Source organism: Pongo pygmaeus, chromosome 13, assembly GCF_028885625.2.
Source record: "Pongo pygmaeus isolate AG05252 chromosome 13, NHGRI_mPonPyg2-v2.0_pri, whole genome shotgun sequence".
Lineage (NCBI taxonomy): Eukaryota > Metazoa > Chordata > Mammalia > Primates > Hominidae > Pongo > Pongo pygmaeus.
Window position 1 is genome coordinate 121,710,805 of NC_072386.2, and position 25,375 is coordinate 121,736,179.

Sequence of the window (25,375 nt, forward strand, 5' to 3'; positions counted from 1 at the left end):
CGCTAAAGGATGCTGTGTGCGGGCTGCTGCGTGTCGCTGGCGCAGACTCCTTGGTAAACATCTAGCAGCCAGACACCTCTCGGGAGGGGAACTTGGAGCCACTTGAAAGGTAGCTGGCAGCTAGAAGCGTGATCGGAAAAAGGCAGTCACTGGGAGTTCATGCAAACGAGTGGCCTCACGCGATAGGAAACATCCCGGCTTTTCTGTCCTTGCCAAACCAGGAGGTGAGAGAAGACGCAGCAATATCACAGAGACACGGCAGGGAGTTTTTGTTACAAGAGTTAATTAGAGGCCGGGCGCGGTGGCTCACGCCTGTAATCCCAGCACTTTGGGAGGCTGAGGACGGCGGATCACTTGAGGTCAGGAGTTCGAGACCGGCCTAGCCAACATGGTGAAACCCCTTCTCTATTAAAAAAAAAAAAAAAAATTAACCAAGCGTTGTGTTGGGTGCCTGTAATCCCAGCTACTTGGGAGGCTGAGGCAGGAGAATTGCTTGAACCAGAGGCAGAGGTTGCAGTGAGCCGAGATTGGGCCACTGCACTGCAGCCTGGATGACAGCAAGACTCTGTCTCAAAAAAAAAAAAAAAAAAAAAGGCCAGGTATAGTAGTTCACACCTGTAATTCCAGCACTTTGGAAGGCTGAGGCGGGTGGATCACCTTTGGTCAAGAGTTCGAGACCAGCCTGGCCAACATGGCAAAACCCCGTCTCTACTAAAAATACAAAAATTAGCCGGGCATGGTGGCGTGTGCCTGTAATCCCAGCTACCCAGGAGTCTGAGGCAGGAGAGCCACTGGAACCCGGGAGGCAGAGGCTGCAGTGAGCCGAGATCGCACCACTGCACTCCAGCCTGGGCGACAGAGCAAGACTCCATCTCAAAAAATAAATAAATAAATAAATAAATAAATAAATAAATAAAAGACAGCAGCTTAATCCCTCCTTTGTGATGAAAAAGTTTCTTCCAAAGGCAACAAAAAGGCTGGGAAAGGAGTGGCCCCAAGATCTTTTTTTTGTTTTTCTTTGAGTTGGAGTCTCACTCTGTAGCCCAGGTTGGAGTGAAGTGGCATGATCTCAGCTCACTGCAACCTCTGCCTCCTACGTTCAAGCGATTCTCGTGCCTCAGCCTCCCTTGTAGCTGGGATTACAGGTGCGTACCACCGTGCCCGGCTAATTTTTTGTATTTTAGTAGAAACGAGGTTTCACCATGTTGCCCAGGGTGGTCTTGAACTCCTGAGCTCAGGTGATCCGCCTGCCTCGTCCTCTCAAAGTGTTGGGATTACAGGTGTGAGCCACCATGCCCGGCCCCCAAGATCTTTTAAACAGCGACAAGAATTAAAATCTGCAGCCCTAGCCCAGACCCTCACAAGCTCCAGGGGCTAATGAGGCTTCTGGGTGATTGAGACAGCTGTGTTCCTATCAGGAAAGCTGAGCCAAGATGTCATCCTTGACTGTTAGCTGGTGGTGACACTGCTTGGGAGTACTTGGCTCCCCTCACCTCCAGGCCGCCCAACATGCTCTTCTCTCTGCCTGGAATTCTGTTCCCTCTGCTCTCCTCACCTGTCTGGCTCCCATGCACCCCTGCTCATCCCACCAGCTTACTGGACCACATGCCCCAAACTTACTTCTCACCACCTCCTCCCTCTCCATGCTCCTGCCAGCCTGAACTACATACAGGCTTCACCACAAGGTGGCCACAGCTTTGCCAACATACTGCCTGGTGTGGAATGCACTTTCTCTTCCCCTTCCCTGGCTAATGGCTGCTCATCCTTGGAACCATAAGTTTGAGTGCCTTGTTGATGCTCCCACAGCCTCCCTGGGCTACTTTGTCCTGTTCTATAAAGACCTGCCTGTCTCGGCTGGGCACGGTGGCTCACGCCTCTAATCCCAGCAGTTTGGGAGGCCGAGGCAGGCAAATCACTTGAGGTCAGGAGTTTGAGACTAGCCTGGCCTACATGGTGAAATCCCATCTCTACAAAAATACAAAAACTAGCCAGGCTTGGTGGTTCATGCTTGTAATCCCCGCTACTCAGGAGGCTGAGGCAGGAGAATGGCTTGAACCCAGGGGACGGAGGTTGAAGTGAGCCAAGATCACGCCACTGCACTCCAGCCTAGGCAACAGAGTGAGACTCTGTCTCAAAACAAACAAAAACAAGACCTGCCTCTCTCTCCCTACCTGTAACCTCCCCTTGGGGCAGGTGCCGTGAATCCTTATAGCTGAGCATGGCACCTAGCACACAAGAGGTGCCCAATAAATGCTTGCCAGATGAATGAGTAGACTCGAGGCAGGATTTATACCTTCAAGGAGTTTATAATTCAGTGAGAGAGTGGAGACAGCAGGCAGTCCTGACAGTATGGATCACACTGTCCCAAGTGTGCCTGGAGGTCATGATCCCTGGATGAGTCTCTGTTTCACACTAGCCAGCATTTAGTGAGCACCTGCTATGTGCCAGGTGCTTTGCCAAGTACTTTACCCACACTGTATGGCTGAGATCCCCAAACACTTCATTTACTAGTGAGGAGTCAGGCTCAGGGAGGAGATGGACTTCCTCAGTGTCATGCCCAAAGTCACTGCTCAAAACCAGGGTGCCCTCCTACTCAGGAGTCCATGGGGACCCAGAGAGAAGGGGCTGCCTAGGAAGGGGGTGAAGGGGGTGCTGGTGCCCATGGAGACATGGAGGTCCCATCCACCCCCCTCCCAGTCTTCACCTGCTGGCTGAGCCAGCAGCTGGGCACAGCAGAGCCTTCCCGCTCCGGGCCCCGCACCGCCCAAGCCAAACAGCAGGAGCGCCAAGCTGTGTCCTCTCTAGCCAGCTGGAACATAAAGCCCATCAAGAATGACACCGGGACAGTCATAAAATCAAGCCGGCCCACATCCGGCACTGACCAAGCAGAATGAGCTCAGTACGAAGAGGCTTATTTTGGGAAAATGGAAACAAAACAAAGCCCTATAATTGGAGCCATCTGGGCAGTAGTGGCCTAGGGAGTGGGGCGGGAGGGGCTAGGGTGGAAAGCTGGGCTGGGAATGCATGGGTGAGGCTACCCTGCCCACCTCGAGCATTAGAACCAGGTGGGTGAGCTGCTCCCAGCCTACAGGGGAGTCACACCCAGCAGGGTTCCTGAGCCCCATCTGGCCACCCACTGTTCCTGTTCTTCCTCTCCCAGCCGAGCTCTTGGCACTTCTGGGTGTGGTGACTCCCTATGAGGAGCTGGGGACTCCCCATGGCCATAATGTCAGATACCACAAGACCCTAGCTGAACCAGGGCTAGGCTCCATCACAGCCCTCCCATCTTGGCACTAAGTCTAAGCCCCAAATATGAATCAAGATTGCCAAGTCTAAAAAACAAAAAGATTGCCAAGTTCTCCTCTAACCTGGGGAGACCAAACGGTTTTCCTTGGATTGAGCGTTGCCTAGGGCTTTGTGTTAAGAAGGATTCTGAGGTACAGTCTGAGCCGAAACATGACCGAGTCATGACTACGTGTTTGCAAAGAGAGGTGGCAGGGCATTCCAGACCACTGCAATAAGTCAGGGAACAGACGAGGGACTGAGAGAATGACAGAGAGGAGGGCAAACACAAGGAATATTCCAGAGAATGAGCTAGTGATCTGGTGAATACTGAGGTCACTTGCTGAGGTTGGAGGTAATTCACCAGCTTCTTGTTTTGGTGCATAGAGAGACTAGGGGAGGAAGGAGAGTGCCTTTATTTTTCCCCCCCAAATACATGTAACACAAGCGTGGAGTCTGGCTTTCGGTTCTTTTGGGTATATCTCCAGAAGTGGAAGTGCTGGATCATATGGCAATTCTATTCTTAGGTTTTTTGGTGTTTTGTTGTTTTTTTTTTTCTCCCCAGATGGACCAAAGAGTCACTGGCTTGCTTTTAATTAGTTTTAACCTTTAAGCTTTTGTAAGTGTAATCAACCAGCTGAGGATGGTAGGGGATATTTCCCGGCACTTCTCGTGTAAACTCAAATTGTAGGTTCTTGCTTGGAGTAACACAGGCTCTTCACTGCTTACAAGGTTATTCTTGAGTTGCAAAAATTCTCTCTCCATGGTTTTTCCTGTATTCCTCTATTCAATCTCGGCTGCTACAGAAAGCAGAGAGCAGTCAGAGAGAAAGCACAGGGATGCTGTTTTTGCATCTGTAGTGGAGACCTTAACAGACAGTAACTGCTCTGGGGCTGTCAAATAGATGCATTGTTTTTAGTTTTTTCAGGAACCACCAGTTTTCCATAGCGGATGCACCATTTCACGTTCCCACCCACAGTGCACGAGAGTTCCAATTTCTCCATATCCTTGCCAACACTTGTTATTTTCTGTTTTTTTGATAATAGCCATCCTAATGGATGTGAAGTCCAATTATACGTGTATATAACTGGTAGGGAAAAACTCCTCAAACTGTGATTTTCCTCTGCTCTCAGACCACAACCATCATCAACACAGAAGATTTCTGTGACCAAATGCGTGGGTTTTTCCCCCACACAACAAGCAGCAGTACCAGCTGGGTGTCCTCTAATTCAGTTCCAACACAATCTAGTCAGAGATAGCATCAGATCCCACAGGTTGAGGGCTCAGTCCCCAAGGCTGTCTTCCGCCACACACACCAGTCACAAGTCGAGGCCTCAGAAACTTCTGACAGATTAGCTTCAAGTTCCCATGACCCCTTCTTTGGGTTCAATCAAGTCGCTGGAGCAGCTCACAGAACTCAGGGTAACACATTGACCGGTTTATTATAAAGAATATTGCAAAGGACACAGATGAAGAGATGAGCAGGTTGAGGAACGGTGAAGGGGCAGGAGCTTCCATGCCCTCCTTGGGTGCCACCCTCCAGGAACCTCCCCATGTTCAGCCATCCAGAAGCTCCCTGAACCCTGTCCTCGGGTTTTTATGGACGCTTCATACATCAGCATTGCTTCCCTTGGGTGTAGGGTGGGACCCTATTGGAGGGTCTTAAGACCCACAGTCAAAAAAGGTCGGGGGAACTTTAGAGCGAAAGGACAGCAGGAGAAGGCAGAGGCCTGCCCCTGAGGCCCAACCAACACACCCAAAATTCTAACAAAAGACCGTAAGGAGGGCTATGGGAGTCATGAGCGAGGAGCTGTGGATGAAAACACACACACACACACACACACACACATATATATATATATTTTTTTTTTTAATAGAGAGACAGGGTCTCACTATGTTGCCCAGGCTGGTCTCAAACCCTTGGGCTCAAGTGATCCTCCCACCTTGGCCTCCCAAAGTGCTAGGATTACAGGTGTGAGCCACCACGGCCAGCCTGAAAACTGATATCTATCATAACACCACAATAACATACATAGTGTATATAACAGCTTTAGGAGATACAATTCACATACCATATAATTCACCCATTTAAACTATACAATCCAGTGGTTTTTAGTACATACACAGAGTTGTGCAGCCATCACCGCAATCAATTTTAGAATACATTTATTTATTTATTTAGAGACAGGGTCTCACTCTGTTGCGCAGGCTGGAGTGCAGTGGCACGATCACAGCTCACTGCGGCCTCTACCTCCTGAGCTCAAGCCATCCTCCCACCTCAGCCTCTCAAGTAGCTGGGATATGCAAACCACCACACCCAGCTAATTTTTAAATTTGTTCTTATTTATTTATTTATTTATTTTTTGTAGAGAGAGGATCTTGCTATGTTACCCAGGCTGGTCTCAAACTCCCGGGCTCAAGCGCTCCTCTAGCCTCAGCCTCCCAAAGTACTGGGATGACAAGTGTGAGCCACTAAGCCCGGCTTGGAGCACCTTTATTACCCTGTACCTATTAGCAGTCACTTTCTGTTTTCCCCCAATCCCCATCCTGAACCCCTATCCAGTGACAACCACCTGTCTCCTTCCTATCTCCATGGATTTGCCTATTCTGGACATTTACGTGGAATCCCATAAGATGTGGTCTTTGGTGATTAGCTTCTGCCACTTAACGTTCTCGTGGTTCATTCTTGTGGTTGCGTGTGTCAGCACTTCATTTCTTCTTGTAGCCCAATCATATTCCATCGTATGATATATACCACGTTTTATTGATTCATTCATCAGTTGCTGGGCATTGGAGTTGTTCCTACTCTTTGGCTGTTACAAAGAAAGCTGCTGTGAACATCCATATGTACGTTTTGTGTAGATGTATATGTTTTCATTTCTCTTGGGTATATGCTGAGAAGTGGAATTGCTGGGTCCTGTGATAACCCTGTGTCTAACATTTTGAGGAACTGCTAGGCTGTTTTCCAAAGTGGCTGCCCCATTTTACATTCCTGTCAGCAGTATATGAGGGTTCCAATCCCCTTACTTCCTCACCAACATTTGTTATTATCTCTGTTGACGCTACCCAGCCTAGAGGATGTGAAGGGGATCTCATTACGGTTTTGACTTGCATTTCCCTGCTGGCCAATGATATGGAGCATTTTTTCTTGTGTTTCTTGGCCATTCATATATCCACTTTGCAGAAATGTCTATTCAAAACCTTTGCCATTTTTGTTTTTTCTTTTTTGAGATAGAGTCTCACTCGGTTGCCCAGGTTGGAGTGCAGTGGCGTGATCATGGCTCACTGCAGCCTCTAATTCCTAGGCTCAAGGGATCCTCCCACCTCAGCCTCCCAAGTAGCTTGGAGGCACGGGCCACCACGCTCGGCTCATTTTTTATATTTTTTGTAGAGATGGAGTTTCATCATGTTGCCCTGGCTGGTTGCAAACTCCTGCGCTCAAGCAATCTATTCCTCCTTTTCCGGTTTTAATTGGGTTGTCTTTTTGAGTTGTAAGAATTCTTTGTATATTCTGGATAAGTCCCTTATCAGATATATGATTTGCAACTATTTTCTCCCACTCTGCGGGTTGCCTTTTCATTTTCTCAGTGGTGTTCTTTGAAGGACAGAAGTTTTGGTTTTGATTAAGTCCAGTTTATGTATTTTTTCTTTTGTTACCTGTGCTTTTGGTGTCATTTCTAAGAAGGCTCTTCTAGTGCAAAGTCCCAAATATTATTTACTCCTCTGTTTTCTTCTAAGAAAGAAGTTTTAGCTTTTTTTTTTTAGACTGCTCTGTCACCCAGGCTGGAGTGCAATGGCACCATCTCAGCTCACTGCAACCTCCGTCTCCTGGGTTCAAGCAATTCTTCTGCCTCAGCCTCCCGAGTAGCTGGGATTACAGGCACCCACCACCATGCCTGGCTAATTTTTTTATTTTTAGTAGAGACGGGAATTCACCATCTTGGTCAGGCTGGTCTCGAACTCCTGACCTCAGGTGATCCACCTGCCTCGGCCTCCCAAAGTGCTGGGATTACAGGCATGAGCCACCGCACCCAGCCTTTTAGCTCTTACCTAGAGCCAAGATGTTTCAGCAGACGACTAGGGTGGCTTGTCCTCGGCACCTAAGGAAGATGGTGGTGGCAGTGGGCAGCCCCCTGGGGGTCTCTGGGACCAGGGATGGAAGGATCAGAGAATAGAAAGCCGACCATGGGGAGGGGACTGGGCGTGTTCTGTGCTGCTCTGGGGAGTGAGAGGCTACTGCCAACGGTAGAGATGCAGGAGGGACTCCCTGCGTGGGCCGTTCTTCCCTTCATTCATTCGTTCCTGCACCAACACTCAGTGAATGCCTGCCAGGTGTCAGGCACCTTGCAAGGCGCTGGGGTGGCAGAGATTACCAAAGAGACGCCTGGTGCCTATGGTGAGGAGCTCTGTCCAGCGTGGGGAGCCACCGCTGAGCAGGTAACTCTGCAGGAGGCTAGCTATGGAGTCACATTGCAGGAGGCCCCCTCCCCTGTCTTGGGGGGATGTCAGGGGTGTGCATTAGGGCTTAAGATTGTGTTGGGCTTCTGTGAGGAGGGGGTACCTGGATGGAGTCCTAAACGTAGGAGGATGGGGAGAGATGGTGGCATTTCAGGCAGTGGGGAAATTGCCTTTTTAAATTCAGGCTGTACTTCCTTCTTATTATTGAAATCATACCCACTCTCAGCGTAGAAGCCAGATACTTCCCAGCTCGAACTGTGGAAGGCGGCAGTTCTCCCGCGCCCGCACCCCAGCCTCCCTCTCCATCCGGCGCTCTCTGAGCCATTTCTGTTCCCTGATGCATCCTTATCTCCTAGCCCTGTGCCTGCACTGCCATGTCAGGGTTTTTCTCTTCTTAGGCATTGCCTGTTGACATCCCGTGAGGGAAGAGGAGGAATTGGGGACCCCCTTCCCTCTACCACAGCCATCCTTCCTACCCCAGCCTCCCAGGGTAGCTGAGTCACTGTGACGGAGCCAGGTCCGCTGTTGAGGATGCTTCCAGGGTGGAGCGCAGGGCAGGCAGGTGCCCAAAGCCTGCAGATCCCCCAACTGGGTGTCGGGGGCATGTGGGGGAGTGGGGCTAAAGCCCAGGGAAGGGAGAGGCCACTGGAAGCTGGGGGTTCAGGGAGCAAGCAGCGGGGCTCAGGAGGGGGCCAAGGCAGGCAAAGAAGAGGAGAGCAGGTGGAGGCCCCGGGACAGGGGACTTTCGAGGTGGTGAGCATGATCAGAGGCCCAGGAAATGAGGCATGATCCGAGGCCCCTGGCTGTGGCCACGGGGGGCTGTGGGTGAGGTAACTTTGCAAGTACAGTGTCTTCTGTGAAGTGGCCCAGAGAAGCTGAATTGCAGTAGGTTGAAGGTTGAGTTGGGAGATGAGGCTGTGGGGCAGTAGATTTAAACCTGTCTTGGGAAATTTGGAAGATAGAAACTTGGAGCAATAAGGGGTCCAGGGAGGATTTTGTTAGGATTAGGAGATCTGTAGTCATTGCAAGGGAATGAGGCCGAAGGCACAGTGCAAGGATCGGCTTTGTTGGGGTGTAGTAAAAGAAATAACTTTCTAACGGTAGAACGGGCTTTCTTAGAATGTGGCAACATCCCATTGCTGGAGATATTTGAGCAAAAAGAGATGGCTGCCTATCAGGGGTGTTGCAATGGAGATTCCTGTGCAGGGTGGCGAGTTGACCCGGAAAAGGGATGGCAAATACTTGGGAAGCATGCGGGCATTGTCCTTTCCAGTGCCCCAGCAGGCATCATGAATGGAGTGTGGCATGCCCTGTCCAGAGCTCCAGACAGCTTCCAACGATCCATCCACGCTAGTGCCTGCAATGCAGCCGTCTGCCCTCCCTGGACCAGGATTCCATTCCTCCCTCCCCTTCCATAAAATGGGCCCCGTCTTCCTGGCTGCAGGGAAGGCTTACGAGATCACGTACGTGAGGCTAAAGTTCCACACCAGTCGCCCTGAGAGCTTCGCCATCTACAAGCGCAGCCGCGCCGACAGCCCATGGGAGCCCTACCAGTTCTACAGCGCCTCCTGCCAGAAGACCTACGGCCGGCCCGAGGGCCAGTACCTGCGCCCTGGCGAGGACGAGCGCGTGGCCTTCTGCACCTCTGAGTTCAGCGACATCTCCCCGCTGAGTGGGGGCAATGTGGCCTTCTCCACCCTGGAGGGCCGGCCCAGCGCCTACAACTTCGAGGAGAGCCCTGGGCTGCAGGTCAGGGAGGTGTGGGGCTTGGGGGGTCGGGACGGGGTTGGGACTGGGTCATGGCAGTAGGAGGGTCTGATGTGCCAGGACACACAGGGTGGGGGACCTGCAAAACCCCATGGTTTTCTTTTTCTTCTTTTTTTTTCTTTTGGAGACTGAGTCTTGCTCTGTCGCCCAGGCTGGAGTGCAGTGGCGTGATTTTGGTTCACTGAAACCTCCGCCTCCTGGGTTCAAGCTATTCTGCCTCAGCCTCCCAAGTAACTGAGGTTACAGGTGCCCACCATGACGCCTGGCTGATTCTTTTTTGTATTTTTAGTAGAGACGGGGGTTTCGCCATGTTGGCCAGGCTGGTCTTGAACTCCTGACATTAAGTGATCCACCTGCCTCGGCCTCCCAAAGTGCTGGGATTACAGGCGTGAGCCACTGCCCTTGGCCCCAAACCCCATGGTTTTCAAGCTTTCTGCCACAGAAGCCTTGTTGCACCTAAGTCTTTTGTGAATGCCGCTAATGAACCAGATGGAAGACAGGCTGCTCAGTGGACCAGAGCTGTCCCTTCCCTGGCCTCCTGGGGCAGAGCCCTGTGGCTCCCAGGAGCCTGTGAGGGCTGCCAACCCACCTGGCCCCTTCCTTATATGGGCGTGGAAGCTGAGGCCTGGAGGGGGACGGCATTTTCCAGGGGCACAAATGAGGCATGGAAGGACCCAGGCCAGCACCTGAGTGTCCAGACTCCTGGCTGGTGTTCTTTTCGTAACTCTCCGCCGAGGGGCCTCACTTCCTCCTCCTGTGAATTAATAACAGGGCCTGCCCATGTGTCTCCAAGGGCTCCTACGAAAATGGCAAAATGCGACAGGAACATGGGCTTTGGAGTCATAGAGCCCTGGGTCCCACGCTGTAAGGCCGCGCCGACCAGCAGCACTTTCTGTGATGACAGAAAGCTCCTCTAACTGCACTGTCCCATGTGGTGCCACCAGCCACCATGAGATGTGGCCAGCGCAGCTGAGGAACTGGATTTCATATTTTATTATTAATAATATTTTATTATTATTAAATATTAATAAATTTATTAAAATAATTATTTTATTAACTTAGCCACATGTGGCCAGTGGCTGCCACATTGGAGAGACTGCTGTGGGGTAGCGGGAACACACACACTGTGACCAGTGCGGTGCTTGGCACGTAGAGGGTGCCCACCCATACTCGGGAGATACGCGTGCATGACTGCTCCCCGTCCTTGTCCTCACGGCAGAGAGGACGGGAGGCCTGTCACCATGTCGGTCCATTCAGGGCCCTCCAGTCCAGCCCACGTAGGTCCACCCAGGTGTGTGGACCTGCCGGGATCGGCACCCATCTGTGTCCGCGTTGCTGTGTGTCCATAGCTGTTCATCTACACACAAGTGTGTTGGGTGGCTCTCCAGTCCACAGGTCCCCAACCCCTGGCTGCAGACCGGTACTGGTCCATGGCCAGTTAGAAACCGAGTCACACAGCAGGAGATGAGCGTGGGCAGGTGAGCATTCCTGCCTGAGCTCTGCCTCCTGTCAGATCAGCTGCGGCATCAGATTCTCCCAGGAGCAACTGAGTTGCGTGTCCTCATGAGAATCCAATGCCTGATGGTCTGAGGTGGAACAGTTTCATCCCAAACCACCGCCTACCCCGTTCGTGGAAAAATTGTCTTCCACAAAACCTCTTCCTGGTGCCGAAAAGGTTGGAGACCGCTGCTCTAGTCCATTTCCCCGGGTTCAGACCCAAGACGTGTCTAAACCCAGGGAACCTGCCCTCTCCTCCCCTCCAGACTTTCAGAGTGTCTCCTTTGCCCATCTGGGATAACGAGGGAACCAGGGTTAGAATCCTGTTTCCAGAGGGGACACCGAGACCCAAAAAGAAGTTGCATTCTGTCAGCGATGTGCAGCATGAGAACACACGGAGCCAGCCGTGTCGGGGTCCCCAGGACCACCCTTGGGTTTAGTGATTCGCTATAAGGACTCACGGAACTCAGAAAAGCTGTGAGGCTCAGAGCTGCAATTTTTTGCAATGAAAGGCTATCGGCTCACATCAGCCAGGGGAGAGGCGCACAGCCAGGTCACAGAAGGGACCAGGCTCTGAGCTTCCAGCTGTTCTCCCAATGCAGTGGAGTCACACGCACAGCACATATTTCCCCAGAGCCACATATGACAGTGTGCGTAGAGTACTGCCAACTTTGAAGGCCAGAGTTTTTTAATAATTTTTTTTTCTTAAATAGACACCTCGTCTCACTATGCTGATCAAGCTGGTCTCTTACTCCTGGGCTCAAGCGATCCCACCTCAGCCTCCCAAGGTGCTAGGCTTAAAGGTGTGAGCCACCACACCTGGCCTGAAGTCCAGAGTTTTTACTGGAGGCTGGCAGTGTAGACACGGCTGAACACCTGTGTGGCTGACCTGTCTCCAGCCCCGCCAGAGGTGAAGCCGATTCTGTGTGGCCCAAGGCCCCCACTGCAAATCACATCATCGGCATAGACTACCTAGTGTGGCCCAAGGGAAGACCCTCTTATCAGGTGGGACATCCAAGGATATGGAGGTCACTCCCCAGGATCCAGGGCAAAGGGCCAGACCCCTCTTTGAGCCGAATCCTTTAACACACAGAACCACATCTCTAGACGTCCAGGCCCTGCTTGTCCCACTAAAAATGTAAACATGTCACCATGATTTTGTTTAAAAGTTACAATTTCTTCTCCACGGGGCTCCACAGCTCTGTAGATTAGAAAACGTCAGCTGAGGTCAGATGAAGACAGGCAGGTAGGGCTGGCCCCCGCTCCCACCTGCGTCTGTGCAGCCACCACCCTGGGGACACCCTTGGCTGTTGGAGGTTTTCTGTCTTGTTGCCTCTTGTGTTCCGGACACTGTCCCTGATGGAGAGATGACCTTTTGAGAAATATCTCCCCTGCTGCTTCTGTACAGAAACTAAGAGCAGAGCAGGACAAAGAGAGGCAAGTCTACCTTGCTCTTTTCTCCTCATGCTCCCTCTGGACACATTTAGGGGGCAGGTGCTTTCTCAGAGGACACAGAGCTTGGAAGGAAGGATGTGGCTGCTGGGTCTTGGGTCCCTCTGACCCCCATGGAAGGGCCTAGGACTTTGGAGGAGAAGGTCAACCTGGCTGTTGCAGAGTAAGACCCCCAGAGTTGAGGGGCCGCCTGAGCACCCCTTGGACATAGAGCCCAAGCTGTCTACCTCCTGCTTCTCCTTAATGCAACGGCCTGGGTCCTGGGATCCGTCCAAAATCAACTCCAGCACCCACTCATAGCTTAAGCTGGAGTTCCAGTGCCTGGGTTCAGTGGGGCTTGCCCTAAAATGACTTTTTTTTTTTTTTTTTTTTGAGACAGTTTCACTCCGTTGCCCAGGCTGGAGTGCAGTGGCACGATCTTGGCTCACTGCAACCTCTGCCTCCCAGGTTCAAGCAATTCTCTTGCCTCAGCCTCCCAAGTAGCTGGGATTGCAGGTGTGTGCCACCGCAATGGCTAATTTTTGTATTTTTAGTAGAGACGGGGTTTTGCCATGTTGCCCAGGCTGGTCTTGAACTCCTGGTCTCAAGGGATCTGCCCACCTTGGCCTCCCAAAGTGCTGGGATTACAAGTGTGAGCCATCGCGCCGGGCCCTGAAATGACTTTTAAGGCATCAAGACATGCCCCCTGCAATTGAGGCTAAGGCTTCTCCCTCCCAGCGTCCATCCTATGTCTCAAAGATTTTGACCCCATTCCTTTACTGTCATTGTCCTTGCAGACTGATGGATTGGGTCACAGGCCAGGAAGCAGAAGTGGGAGACCTTGGGCAGGTCATTGCCATCTCTGGGCCCCACTGGCATGATAAGGGCTTTGGGATAGACACAGGAAGGCAGACCAGCCTCATGGTTAAAGCTGGGACCCTGGGATCAGATAGACCAGAATCCCGGCTCTGCCATGCACTGACTGTGCAACTTGGAACAGAATGGTTACCCTCTCTGAGCCTCAGTCTCATTTCTAAATGGGGTTAATAACAATACCTACTCCAGGGCTACCGTGAGGCCTGAGCCCTAACCACACAATATGCGTCAGCAGCCGCCGCACCTCCTAGCTCTGATATCCAGCTGGTTTGAGTTCTCCAGTGGCACTTTTTTCTGGAGAAGGAAGCGCCGCAGCACCTTCAGCTCTGGACTGCGGGGCTTCCCCACCCCAGGCCTCAGCTCCTTGTCCAGCAGCCAGTCCAGCAGCATCAGTACCTGGGCACTTGTTAGAAACGCAAGCTCCCTGGCTCCACTGCTGACCTCAGAATCAGAAGCTGCACTTTAACCAGATCCCTGAATGCACGCTGACCTTTGGGAAGTGCATCCTGGGGTGATCCAGGCCTGCGAACTCAAGCACAAGCTTAGCTTGGTGCAGAGGCTCCCACTTTAGTGTTCGGGTGCTGGACCCCTCTCCCCGGCTGAGGCATCCTCTGGCAGAGGCCGTGGGTCCCCGGCAGTAGCTCCGGTTGCTGAGCTCTGGGGGAGCAGGAGGGCCGTCGGCCCAAGTCACGCTGGGGCAAAAAGATGGCCTGCCAGGAGCTCATTTTCTGTACTGATGGGCCTGATTGCTAAAGCAGGGGCTCCTGGGCGGAATCAAAACGCTGATTAATATTCAGCTGGAGCCGCTGCTGCTGATCACAGCAGGCAGATGAAAATGTCAGTCTTCACGTGGGTTTTCCCCGACTTCCCCTCCATGCTCTTCCATGGGGAAGCTGCTCATTCAGGGATCAGCAGGTATTTATCGAGTGCCTGCTAGGGCCAGGCAGAGCCCAGGGCCGGGGAAACAGCAAGGACAAGGGGCCACAAGTGTCCACAGGAGCCTGACCCTCAACATGTGAGAAACCAAGAAACCCAGGGCCTGCGGCACGCCAGGCCCCACTGAGCAGGGGAGAAGGTTGCGGGGGCACACCGTCCCCCAGCTGTATCCCTGGAATGGAGTGCAGGAGCCGCTGGAAAAAGCCAGGTGACCTGCACAATGGGGTCTTCAGTGGGCTGCTTTGACCCCTGCCCCCCCCAAACCTCAGCTGCTTCCTGACCATGGGCCCGACCTCACAGCCAGTGCTGACTGGCTACACTCCTCCAGACACCTTCGTAGGGGAGGTGCTATTTTTGTTCCATTTCACAGATGGGAAAATGGAGGCTCTAAGACATTGAATGAAGTTGCACTAATCAGTGGCCTAGCACCCAGGTTGGGGTGAGCCCCAAAACACAGCCTCCTTATTTCTGCAGCGTTCTCAGAATTGGCCTGAGCTCAGCCTGTTCCTATGTCCCAGGAGCTCCCGGGGCAGCCAGCTGGACCTGCCAGCAGAGCGATGGGGGTAAATACTAAATACTCAGGAACCTGCTGATGGCGCCCTCTCCCCTCTGCCCCAGGAGTGGGTCACCAGCACCGAACTCCTCATCTCTCTAGACCGGCTCAACACGTTTGGGGACGACATCTTCAAGGACCCCAAGGTGCTCCAGTCCTACTACTATGCTGTGTCCGACTTCTCTGTGGGTGGCAGGTAGGAGGGAGGAGGGAGGCAGGGTGGCAGGGTTCCAGGACCCAAACCCGAGAGCGGAAGGCGGCTGCTGTGGGGCGGGGGGTGGGAGGGGCACAAAAGCCAGGTGTACCCTAGGGGAGAGGGAGGGAGCACCTGCCATTCGAGGCCCTGGGGGCCCCCACCCAGCCCACCTCCTGCCGGGTCCCCTGCATCAGCTGATTTGCCATGTGCCAGACACACTGGGTCTTGGTGCCCATTGTCCCCTCAGCCTGGAGGTTCCTTCCTTCCTTCCTTCCTCCCTCCCTTTGCTCTCGCTCTCTTTCTCTCCCTCTCTCTCTCTCTTTCTCTTTCTCTCGCTCTCTTTCTCTTACTCGCTCTCTTTCTCTCTCTCTCTCTCTCTCACTCTCTCTTGCTCTCTCGCTCCCGCTCACTCTCTCACTCTCTCTCGCTCTCTCTCTCTCTGAAGAAGTTTCGCTCTTGTTGCCCAGGCTGGAGTGCAGTGGTGCAATCTCAGTTCACTGCAATCTCTGCCTCCCAGGTTCAAGCGATTCTCCTGCCTCAGCCTCCCAAGTAGCTGGGATTACAGGCATGCGCCACCACGCCCGGCTAATTTTGTATTTTTAGTAGAGATGGGGTTTCTCCATGTTGGTCAGGCTGGTCTCGAACTCCCAGCCTCAGGTGATCTGCCCGCCTTGGTCTCCCAAAGTGCTGGGATTACAGGCATGAGCCACGGCCCCCTTCCCCTTTCTAGTATGGGGATGTTACTGGCCTAGAGAAAGGTGCTTCTCTCTGGCCCCTGGTCCTGGTCCTGGTCCTACGTGCCCTTAGCACCTGTCAGTGCCCTGGGCAGTTTGTTTCTCCTCCAACATCTGTCCCCTCCAGGAAGCAGGGGCTGCCCAGGAGGTAGAGGCCCGTCTCTCACCTCAAGTCCCAGGGCCTGTCTCGCACATGGCCACCTGGCAGTGGGTGCCCAGGGAGGGCCGTGGGGCGAGGGAGGCGTGAACGGCTTCCACGTCAGTGTTTCTCAGGTTTATTTGAAAGGAGAGAGGAAAACAAGTGCGTTCCTGCCCCCATCACATGGGGACGGCAGACACTGATCAGATTGCTCCCCAGTAAACACATCAGCCCGCGCCAGGATAACAAGAAAGGGGAGGAAAGGGAGAGCGTGTGCCTGGGGTCGGGGAGGACAGGAGCTGGTGCTGCAGAAGGGACCCGAGAGTGGGAAGGCTGGGGTTGAGGACCAGGGGACGGCCAGTGTGGCTGGCTGGAGGGCAGGCGGGTGGACGTGGAGAGGTTGGCAGAGTGTCGGGGCCTGGGCGGGTTTAGCCTCACCCGGCAGAGTCAAGAGGAAGCTGTGGAAGGATTTGGTGAGGGCAGTAACAGAGTCAGATTTTTAAAACACCCCCAAACCCCTGACAGCCAAGTGGGGCGGATAAGAAGAGAGAGGAAGTCAAATGTCAGGAATCAGGGCGGGAGGCAGCAGCTTGGACCAGAGGGCTGGGGTGTGGGGCGCATGGGTCTGAACGCGATTGAGGATGGAAATGCAGCTGTGTGTGTGAACCGTGGGCTGTGGGAGTGAGGAGCGGGGATGACATCGGACTCTGGGCCTCCACAGTTCAGAGGTGCTTGGTTGGCTTAGAGAGATGGAGAAGGGGGCGGCATGAGGCTCAAATGCCTGCTTTGGGTGTGTGAGCTCCAGAGAAGGCCGAGGCTCATCACTGAGAGCCCCTGCAGCCATGAGGATCCCCTGCTCCAACCTGCCCCCTTATGTGAGTCAGCGGGAGGAGCTCCCCGGGGAAGGTGGCCGTGAGCTCCAGTGCCTCCTGTCAGGGGGTTTCGGGCCAGAGGACATCTGGGTTCCAGCTGCCAGAGCCAGACCACCCTCAGACCACAGCTGGCTGGGGCAGGCTGCTCATGGCAGGGGACAGGTGGCCCCAACAGCCTGTGTTCACAGTGGAGCCCGTGGGGTCTCACTCTCCTTTCCTGGGTCAGAGGGCTTCACAGGGCTGGTGTTTACAGCACCCCCTGCAAGGCAGGGGCAGTCCCTTGTGACTTCCCTGGTGACCACTGTCCCCAGGATTGCCTGGCACCTCCCTCACCCCAAGAAACCCTGGGGTGCTGCCTGCCTAAACTGGGCCTTGTGTGGAAGCCGTGCTATGTGCCCTACCACACAGTGTGTCCGCATATCAGCTAAAGCACCTGGAACCGCAACAGCGGTTGCTGATTTGTCACCACCCGCGGAGGGCAGAGTGTGGAACGTGGCTTAAGAGAGCCACCGAGTGGCCACAGAGGAGTGTCCAGGAGCTCAGGGTCCACGTGGAGTCAAGGAGGACGGGCTTCAGCTCCAGCTCAGCCACTTGGCATCTGTCAGTTCCAAGGCCTGAGCCTGATGCCTCATGTGTGAAATGGGGACGCTAATGTCCCTCCCACCTCTGGTGAAGCTCTAGGGAGAAGCTATTGCCTTAGCCAGGGGCAGAAGCCATGGCCTCTGAGCAGCTCGGGACAGGGACAGTGGTCGGGACAGGGACAATCACTCACAGGGTCAGGCTCTGCCGAGCATGCCGCAGGCTCCCAGGGCACCCCTGTTCCTGCCTGATTCCACCTGTCTCTTGACCCTGTGTGTGGAATGGGGCCACAGGCCGGGGCTGCTCTCAAAGACCCTGTGTTCGCCCATTCTTGTACTGCTGTAAACACCTGAGATGGTTATTTATTTATTTATTTATTTATTTATTTATTTATTTTTGAGACAGAGTTTCGCTCTCGTTGCCCAGGCTGGAGTGCAATGGCACGATCTCAGCTCACTGCAACCTCTGCCTCCTGGGTCCAAGCGATTCTCCTGCCTCAGCCTCCTGAGTAGCTGGGATTATAGGCATGCGCTGCCATACCTGGCTAATTTTGTATTTTTAGTAGAGACTGGGTTTCTCCACGTTGGTCAGGCTGGTCTCAAACTCCTGACCTCAGGTGATCTGCCCACCTTGGCCTCCCAAAGTGCTGGGATTACAGGTGTGAGCCACTGCGCCCAGCTGAGGGTAATTTATTAAAAGAGGTTTAATTGGCTCACAGTTCCACAGGCTGTACAGGAATCGTGGTGCTGGCATCTGCTTGGCTTCTGGGGAGGCGTCAGGAAACTTACAGTCATGGCGGAAGGTGGAGAGGGATCAGGCACATCACATGGCCAGAGCAGGAGCAAGAGAGAGAGCAGAGGATGGGATGGGGCGGAGGGGTGGGTGCCACACACTTCTAAACAACCAGATCTCATGAGAACTCACTCACTCTACAGTACCGAGGCGGGAGGGTGCTAAATCATTCAGGAGAATTCAACCTGATGAACCAATCAGCTCCCACCAGGCCCCACCTCCAACACTGGGGATTACAGTTTGACATGAGATTTGATGGGGACACAGATCCAAACCATATCAGAAGTGGACTCACGGGGGATTTGGAGTGACTCAGGAGCTGTCCCTGTTTGGGGTACCTTCTTTCCTACCCTTTCGGACACAGTTGAGGGATAGCTGCTGGAGGTGTTCCCTTTGCCCCCCACACCTGCTGCTGCTGTGACTGCCGGCCCACTCTCCACTTGGGAGACTAAGGTGACTTCTTCCTGGGTCCCTCTCAGCCCCCAGGTGGGGCTCCTCCCAGGCAGAAGCTTTCTGTGGCAGGCACTTGCTAGCTGGTGGCTTTGGTTAGCTTCTCTGTGCCTCAGTTCACCCATCCATTCTCTGGGGGTGGTAACAGGCTAGTGAAGATGGGATGGGTTTGTTCCAGAGCTCACCAGTACAGTCAGTTCTGTTACTGCTGCCCCCAGGGCACACAGTAGGTGTTCAGTGAGGGCCAAGATTGAGGGTGGAGCCTGGCTCACACCTGCAAACAGGGGCTACCAGGTGACTAACTCCTCATCTGCCCTCTGGCACCTGCGGGTCCCCTTCCTCCTCCGTATCTTTTCCCAGGTGCAAGTGCAACGGGCATGCCAGCGAGTGCGGCCCCGACGCGGCGGGCCAGTTGGCCTGCCGGTGCCAGCACAACACCACCGGCATGGACTGTGAGCGCTGCCTGCCCTTCTTTCAGGACCGCCCTTGGGCCCGGGGCACCGCTGAGGCTGCCCACGAATGTCTGCGTGAGTGTCTGAGTGTCACAGGGCATCAGGGACCCGAGGCTGGTGTTGCAGGCGGGGAAAGGAACTCCCTGAAACGTCGCGGTGGGGGCTGCTCCTGAGTACACCCGGGGGGCAGCTCAGGGTCTCTGTGCTGCTGCAGAGATGAGGACGAGCAGAAGGGGAGCCTGGGGAAGGGGTGCATTTAAGCCTCAGTCTCTCCTCCACTAAGTAGCTTCCCTGGACCAACGCCACCCATGCAGAGGCGCCTGTGGTGGGAGGGCCGGAAGGTCCCCGACTTGCTTCTTTGTGTTAACCGCTCCCACCCCAGCTGCTAATCGGAACCAGGCTACCCCACAAGCAAGGGGGTGCTGACGGCCCACCCGGCCTCTCCCACGGGCCCCCAGGCAGCCCTTTGGTGTCCCAGCCCCCATGTGATGTGGCTTTGACCACCTAACCTCAGAGAAGCACTGGAGAGAGGATGATGCCATCGTGTCTTCTCCAGGGACACAGGCCAAAAGCAGGGACCCACTGACTTCCCTTCTGGCTGGGGCACCAGCTGCAAGCCCCACCCTGTCGCCAGACAGCCTGGTTTCCTCCAGGCTGTCCATGCACAGCCACCGTTGCTGGGTGCTGGATCCCAGCTGGTGCTGGTGCTGCTGGCAGGAGACACATCTTCACTCACAGGCTCACTGGGCGGGCAGCTTGGCCTCTGGGTCCCGCTGTCCTCTTGGGCCTGGGCCACTGACGACCAGAACTGGGGTTGGGCCAGAGGCAGCTTGTTCTGAGGGTGGGGCGCTGTCTGCAGGAGCTGCCCTCGCTGGCCTGCCTCCACCAGGGAGTCCTGGGGCCAAGGAAGCTGTGCTGGCTGGCTTCCACCGTCCCAGCCTGCTGCTGTCTCCACAATGGGGACACAGAGGCCAGACTGCTTCTACCATGTCCTCAGCCCTGTGGTCACATCTGTGTCTCTCAGTCAACAGCCTGGGAGCCAGGGTTTCAGGCTTGACCCTTCATCCCCACCCTCACCCGCAGCTGAGACAGCCCCGAGCCCTGAATTCCGCCTCATCCACGTCCCTCCAGTCTGCCTAACTTCTGTCCATTGCAGCCGATGCCTTGGGCCTGGCCCTGCCTCCTCTCCCTGCACACCTGAAGCTTCCTCTTCCCTGCTCTCCCTGTTCCCAGCCCTCCCCTGCCTGCAGCTAAGGCTCTTTTCTTGAAACAATGCCTCACTCTGTCACCCAGGCTGGAGTGCAGTGGCACAATCGTAGCTCACTGCAGCCTTGAATTCCTGGGTGCGTGTTCCTCCTACCTCAGCCTCCAGAGTAGCTGAGACTACAGGCACATATCACCATGCCAAGCAATGTTTTGTAGAGATCGGCTCTCACTGTTGCCCAGGCTGGTCTTTACACTCCTGGGCTCAAGCAGTCCACCTACCTTACCTCCCAAAGTGTTGGGATCACAGGCGTGAGCCATGGCACTGGGCCAAGGCTTTCTAAAGGACAAATTTAATAACATCTATCCCCTGCTTAAACCTTCCCACGGCTCCCCCTTTGCTCCCAGCTAACGTCCACTGACCACGGCAGCCCAGCCTCCCTGGAGCAAGCTCTGCTAGCCTCTGACTTCACAACTGCCTCTGCACTGCAGGCCCCCCACTGCACAATGTCCCTCCTTCCCTGCCATCACACGACATGCCGTCTGCAGCCAGCCTCATGGCATACCCGCACCAGGCCATACATCTATCTCTGCACGTGGGGTATCCCCTGGGCTTTCACCTCCTGTTTGTGATGCCCTTCCCACTCCCTCTTCCTCTGCCTGGCCTATTCCTCACTGCTCAGCCTTCAGATTCAGTGTGGCCGTGACTTCCTCTCGGAAGCCTTGTCCCACCACCCCAGCACAGCCGCAGGGGCCCCTTCTTTTGGCTCCCAAAGCCCCCAGCTTCTCCTGTCTCAGCCCTGCACCTGAAGCGGGTTTGCTTGCTTGCCGTCTGGCCTGTGGGCAGCATGAGGGCAGCAGGTGTAAATGGGTCCACACCTTTCATGGATCCACCCCTGAGCTCACTCTGGGAGCCAAGACAGAGCCAGTCCTGCACACAGACTTTTAAAAATGATTTAATGGGGAAATGAAAGGTGACTTGTGCTTTCTGTACCCCTGAGTGACCTCACACAATAGTGAGAGCCACACTATTATTATGGCTTGGAGGACCTACAGGAGATTTTGGAGAGAGCCAAGCTGCCACTCCAGAAGGCAGCCAGCCTCTGATCGGTGCCCATCTATCTGGTGTATATCCTGGTTGCCTGGGAGGGTCGTCTTTCTGCCTGTTTTGGTGTATTTACTAATGCTGTCCCCTTTGCTCTTAAGAGTGTCCTGTTTTGGAAAATCAATTGAATAGTGTCTAGCCTTGATCAAGCTGGGCCTGAACTCCATTCTGGACCATGCTCTTGCCCTTTGCACTGCCTGCTCATTTAGCACAGGGAGGCTGACTGGCACAGATGCCCCCTCCTACCACATCACAGGGGACTCACACACCTTTCCCCGCTCCTGCCCATAGCCTGCAACTGCAGTGGCCGCTCCGAGGAATGCACGTTTGATCGGGAACTCTTCCGCAGCACAGGCCACGGCGGGCGCTGTCACCACTGCCGTGACCACACAACTGGGCCACACTGTGAGAGCTGTCAGGAGAATTTCTATCACTGGGACCCGCGGATGCCATGCCAGCCCTGTGACTGCCACTCGGCAGGTGAGTGGGCTCCACATCCCCAGCCTCCGACCCTCTCCCCTTTCTGGCCTCAATTGCCCTGTGTCCTTCCTCTCCCAGGCTCCCTACACCTCCAGTGCGATGACACAGGCACCTGCGCCTGCAAGCCCACTGTGACTGGCTGGAAGTGTGACCGCTGTCTGCCCGGGTTCCACTCGCTCAGTGAGGGAGGCTGCAGGTGAGGGCGAGGGGCGGCCCAGTATGGATACATTGCACTGAATGACAAGAAGCAGGAGGGACAGGCTGTCAGCAGTCCCTCCCTTCCCCAACCCTTCCTGTCTGCAGCTACCTCGCCCTAATCCTGGTGAGGACTAGAGACACCCAGCTCCTGGGGAGGCCAAGAGACAAAAACAGACCATAATGAGACCAGGCTGAGCCCTGTGGAAGCTCAGCGGATCTTGCGGGTGGAGGGCAGGCTTCCTGTAGGAGGTGCTGCATAAGTGCAGGGAGAGGGGAAGGACAGGTGTTTGAGGTTGGGGGGGGGGGGCACGGGGGGCCTCCGGAGGAGCCGTGGATCAGTGGGAAGCAGGAGGGGATGAGGGGGAGGCTGAGCGGAGGCTACAGCAGGAACGCCTGGGCGGCCTGCATGGAGGTTTGACTGCGGAGAGGGAGAGCAGGGCAGATTCCAGAGCCCAGTGCGAGGAGGAGCTAACAGGACATGGTGACCAGGGGGTGGAAGAGGAAGAAGGGGTGGAGGCTGACCTTCGGGGTCCTCTGGGCCTCTGGATAGCAGGGCACGCAGTGTGGGGAGCAGGGTGGGAGGGGCTGAGTGTCATCTGGGTGCACTGAGTCTGGTACTCAGTGGGACAGCTGAGGGGAGAGAGGGGCAGGGGCTCCTGGGGTCTGGACCTTTCCCCAACACATTTGCTATCACTTGATTGAGAGAGTACACAATGGCCAAAAAGCAAACAAAAACAAAACAAAAAGCTATGATAAATTTGGAAGCTTTTTTTTTTTTTTTTTTTTTAAACAGATTCTCGTTTTGTCAACCAGGCTGGAATGCAGTGGCACCATCTTGGCTCACTGCAACCTCCGCCTCCCCGGTTCCAGCCATTCTCTGCCTCAGCCTTCTGAGTAGCTGGGATTACAAGCATGCACCACCATGCCCACTATCTCTATTTTTTAAGATGGAGTCTTGCTCTGTCACCCAGGCTGGAGTGCAGTGGCGCGATCTCTACTCACTACAACTTCCGCCTCCCAGACTCAAGTGATCCTCCCATCTCAGCCTCCTGAGTAGCTGAGGCTACAAATGCGTGCCACCACACCCGGCTAATTTTTGTATTTTTTGGTAGAGATGGGGTTTTGCCACGTTGCCCAGGCTGGTGTCGAGCTCCTGGGCTTAAGTAATCCACCCTCCTCGGCTTCCCAAAGTGCTGATTACAGACGTGAGTCACCGCGGCCGGCCCAGAAGCACTTTTAAGTGAACTTGCTTTGGTTGATAACGGGCATCTTTGTATATTTGAAAGGCAACAGAAACACATTGGGGATACCTAGGAGAGCTCTGATTCCTTGTAAAATATTTGGTGGTTCTGGGCATAAAACTGACCATGAGATGGGGCCTGGCTGCTTCCCTGGGGTCCCTCTGGCCTCTGGACCTTTGCAGGTGCCACACCTCCAACCCCTGCCCCCTCTCCCCAGCCTGTAGTTCACAGCCTGCTGCTCATTCTTCAGGTCTCAGCTGAGCAGCCCCTCTCTCGGGACGCCTTCCCTCCCACCTGCCCCTCGCCTGCACCCCCAGGCTGAGTCAGAGGCCCTGCAGTGCGGGCACAGCCTCTCGTACATCTCCCACAACACGTATCGCGGTACAGGGTCTGCGTGATCTGTCTGTCTACACCAGACTGTGGGATTCACCAGGGAGGAGCCATGTCTTATTAGATGAGTGGATGGATGGAGGGAGGGATGGAAAGATGCATGGATGGGTGAATGAATGGGTGGATAGGTGGCTGCTGGACAGAAAGAAGGATGGATGAATAAGTGGATGGAGGAGTGAGGGGATAGACAGAAAGATGCATGGAGGCCGGGCACGGTGGCTCATGCCTGTAATCCCAGCACTTTGGGAGGCCAAGGCAGGTGGATCACCTGAAGTCACAAGCTAAAGACCAGTCTAGCCAACATGGTGAAACCCTGTCTCTACTAAAAATACAAAAATTAGCTGGACATGGTGATGCATGCCTGTAGTCCTAGCTACTCGGGAGGCTGAGACAGGAGAATCACTTGAACCTGGGAGGCTGAGACAGGAGAATCACTTGAACCCAGGAGGCAGAGGTTGCAGTGAGCCAAAATCATGACACTGCACTCCAGCCTGGGTGGCAAAGTGTGACTCTGTCCCCCCCCCAAAAAAAAGAAAGAAAGAAAGAAAGATTCATGGATGATGAGTGCGTGGATGACAGATGGAAGGATCCTGGATGGATGTGTGGTGGGTGGGAAGATGCACCACTGTACCAGTGATGGATGGGTCACTTCCTTGGCAAGATGGGAACAGTAAAGCCAGGTCAGGTACCTGCGTCAGCCTCGCTCGTGATGCTGACAGCAGGGAATGCTCCCTTCCTAGGGTGGGCTGTTCCTATTCTGAAGTTGCTCATTGCACGTTTTCCCCTTGTCCTGTCTCTTTGGCAGACCCTGCACCTGCAATCCCGCTGGCAGCCTGGACACCTGTGACCCCCGCAGTGGGCGCTGCCCCTGCAAAGAGAAGGTGGAAGGCAACCTATGTGACAGGTATGTGAGCTAATCCAGCAGTAAGCTTGCTGGAAGTGACCTGGGGGCTCACCGATGAGGCAACAAAGCTGTGGAGTGCGGGGAGGAGCAAGGGGCACAGTCTTCATGGACTTGGGTGACCTTGTCACCCTGTGCCCTTCCTGGAGCACCATGTTATCTGTCATACAGGAAGTTACTCAAAAGCTTTATGGCACTGTTTATGCTTTGATCCAACACCACTGATCATTCATAAGCTGAGAAAATACATGTCTTAGCTTAGAATCCTGAAAAGAAAGAGCTGGAAGGATAGGAGAGACCGTCTAATCCAGGGATAGTAAATACATGGTGCTCGTACTACCACCTGCTGTGGCAGACATCACTAATGGAACACTATCACAGCCCTCCCTTTTCACACTCACTGCAGACATAGCTAATGGAGCACTATCACAACCCTCCCTTTTCACACCCACAGCAGACATCACTTGTGGAGTATTATCAACCCTCCCCTTTCACACCCATGACAGACACCACTAACGGAGCACTATCACGACCCTTTCACACCCACGGCAGACATCACTAATGGAGCCCTATCACAGCCCTCCCTTTTCACACTCAATAGACATTACTCATGCAGCACTGTCAATACACCCCTTTCATACCCACAGCAGACATCACTAATGGTATACCCATGGCACACATCACTAAGGGAGCACTATCACAGTCTTCCCTTTTCTTACCCACAGCAGGTATCACTAATGGAGCACTATCACAGCCCTCCCTTTTCACACTCACGGCCAACATCACTCATGGAGCATTGTCAGTGCACCCCTTTCACACCCACAGCAGACATCACTAATGGTA

The 25,375-nt window shown here is 54.3% G+C and overlaps 1 protein-coding gene and 1 pseudogene across 1 annotated transcript in view; one reads left to right on the top strand and one right to left on the bottom strand.

Annotated features, from left to right (window-relative positions):
• The window catches only part of LAMC3 (laminin subunit gamma 3), an 83,967-nt gene that overhangs the window by 7,996 nt on the left and 50,596 nt on the right, over positions 1-25,375 (top strand). Inside the window, exons 2-7 of the mRNA XM_054501494.2 lie at positions 9,185-9,489; positions 14,866-14,996; positions 18,923-19,089; positions 21,614-21,802; positions 21,881-21,998; positions 24,437-24,535. Coding sequence (XP_054357469.1) covers positions 9,185-9,489; positions 14,866-14,996; positions 18,923-19,089; positions 21,614-21,802; positions 21,881-21,998; positions 24,437-24,535 — 1,009 coding nt within the window. The remainder of the gene's footprint in view (positions 1-9,184; positions 9,490-14,865; positions 14,997-18,922; positions 19,090-21,613; positions 21,803-21,880; positions 21,999-24,436; positions 24,536-25,375) is intronic.
• On the bottom strand, positions 4,054-4,192 carry LOC129044796 (small nucleolar RNA SNORA31; annotated as a pseudogene).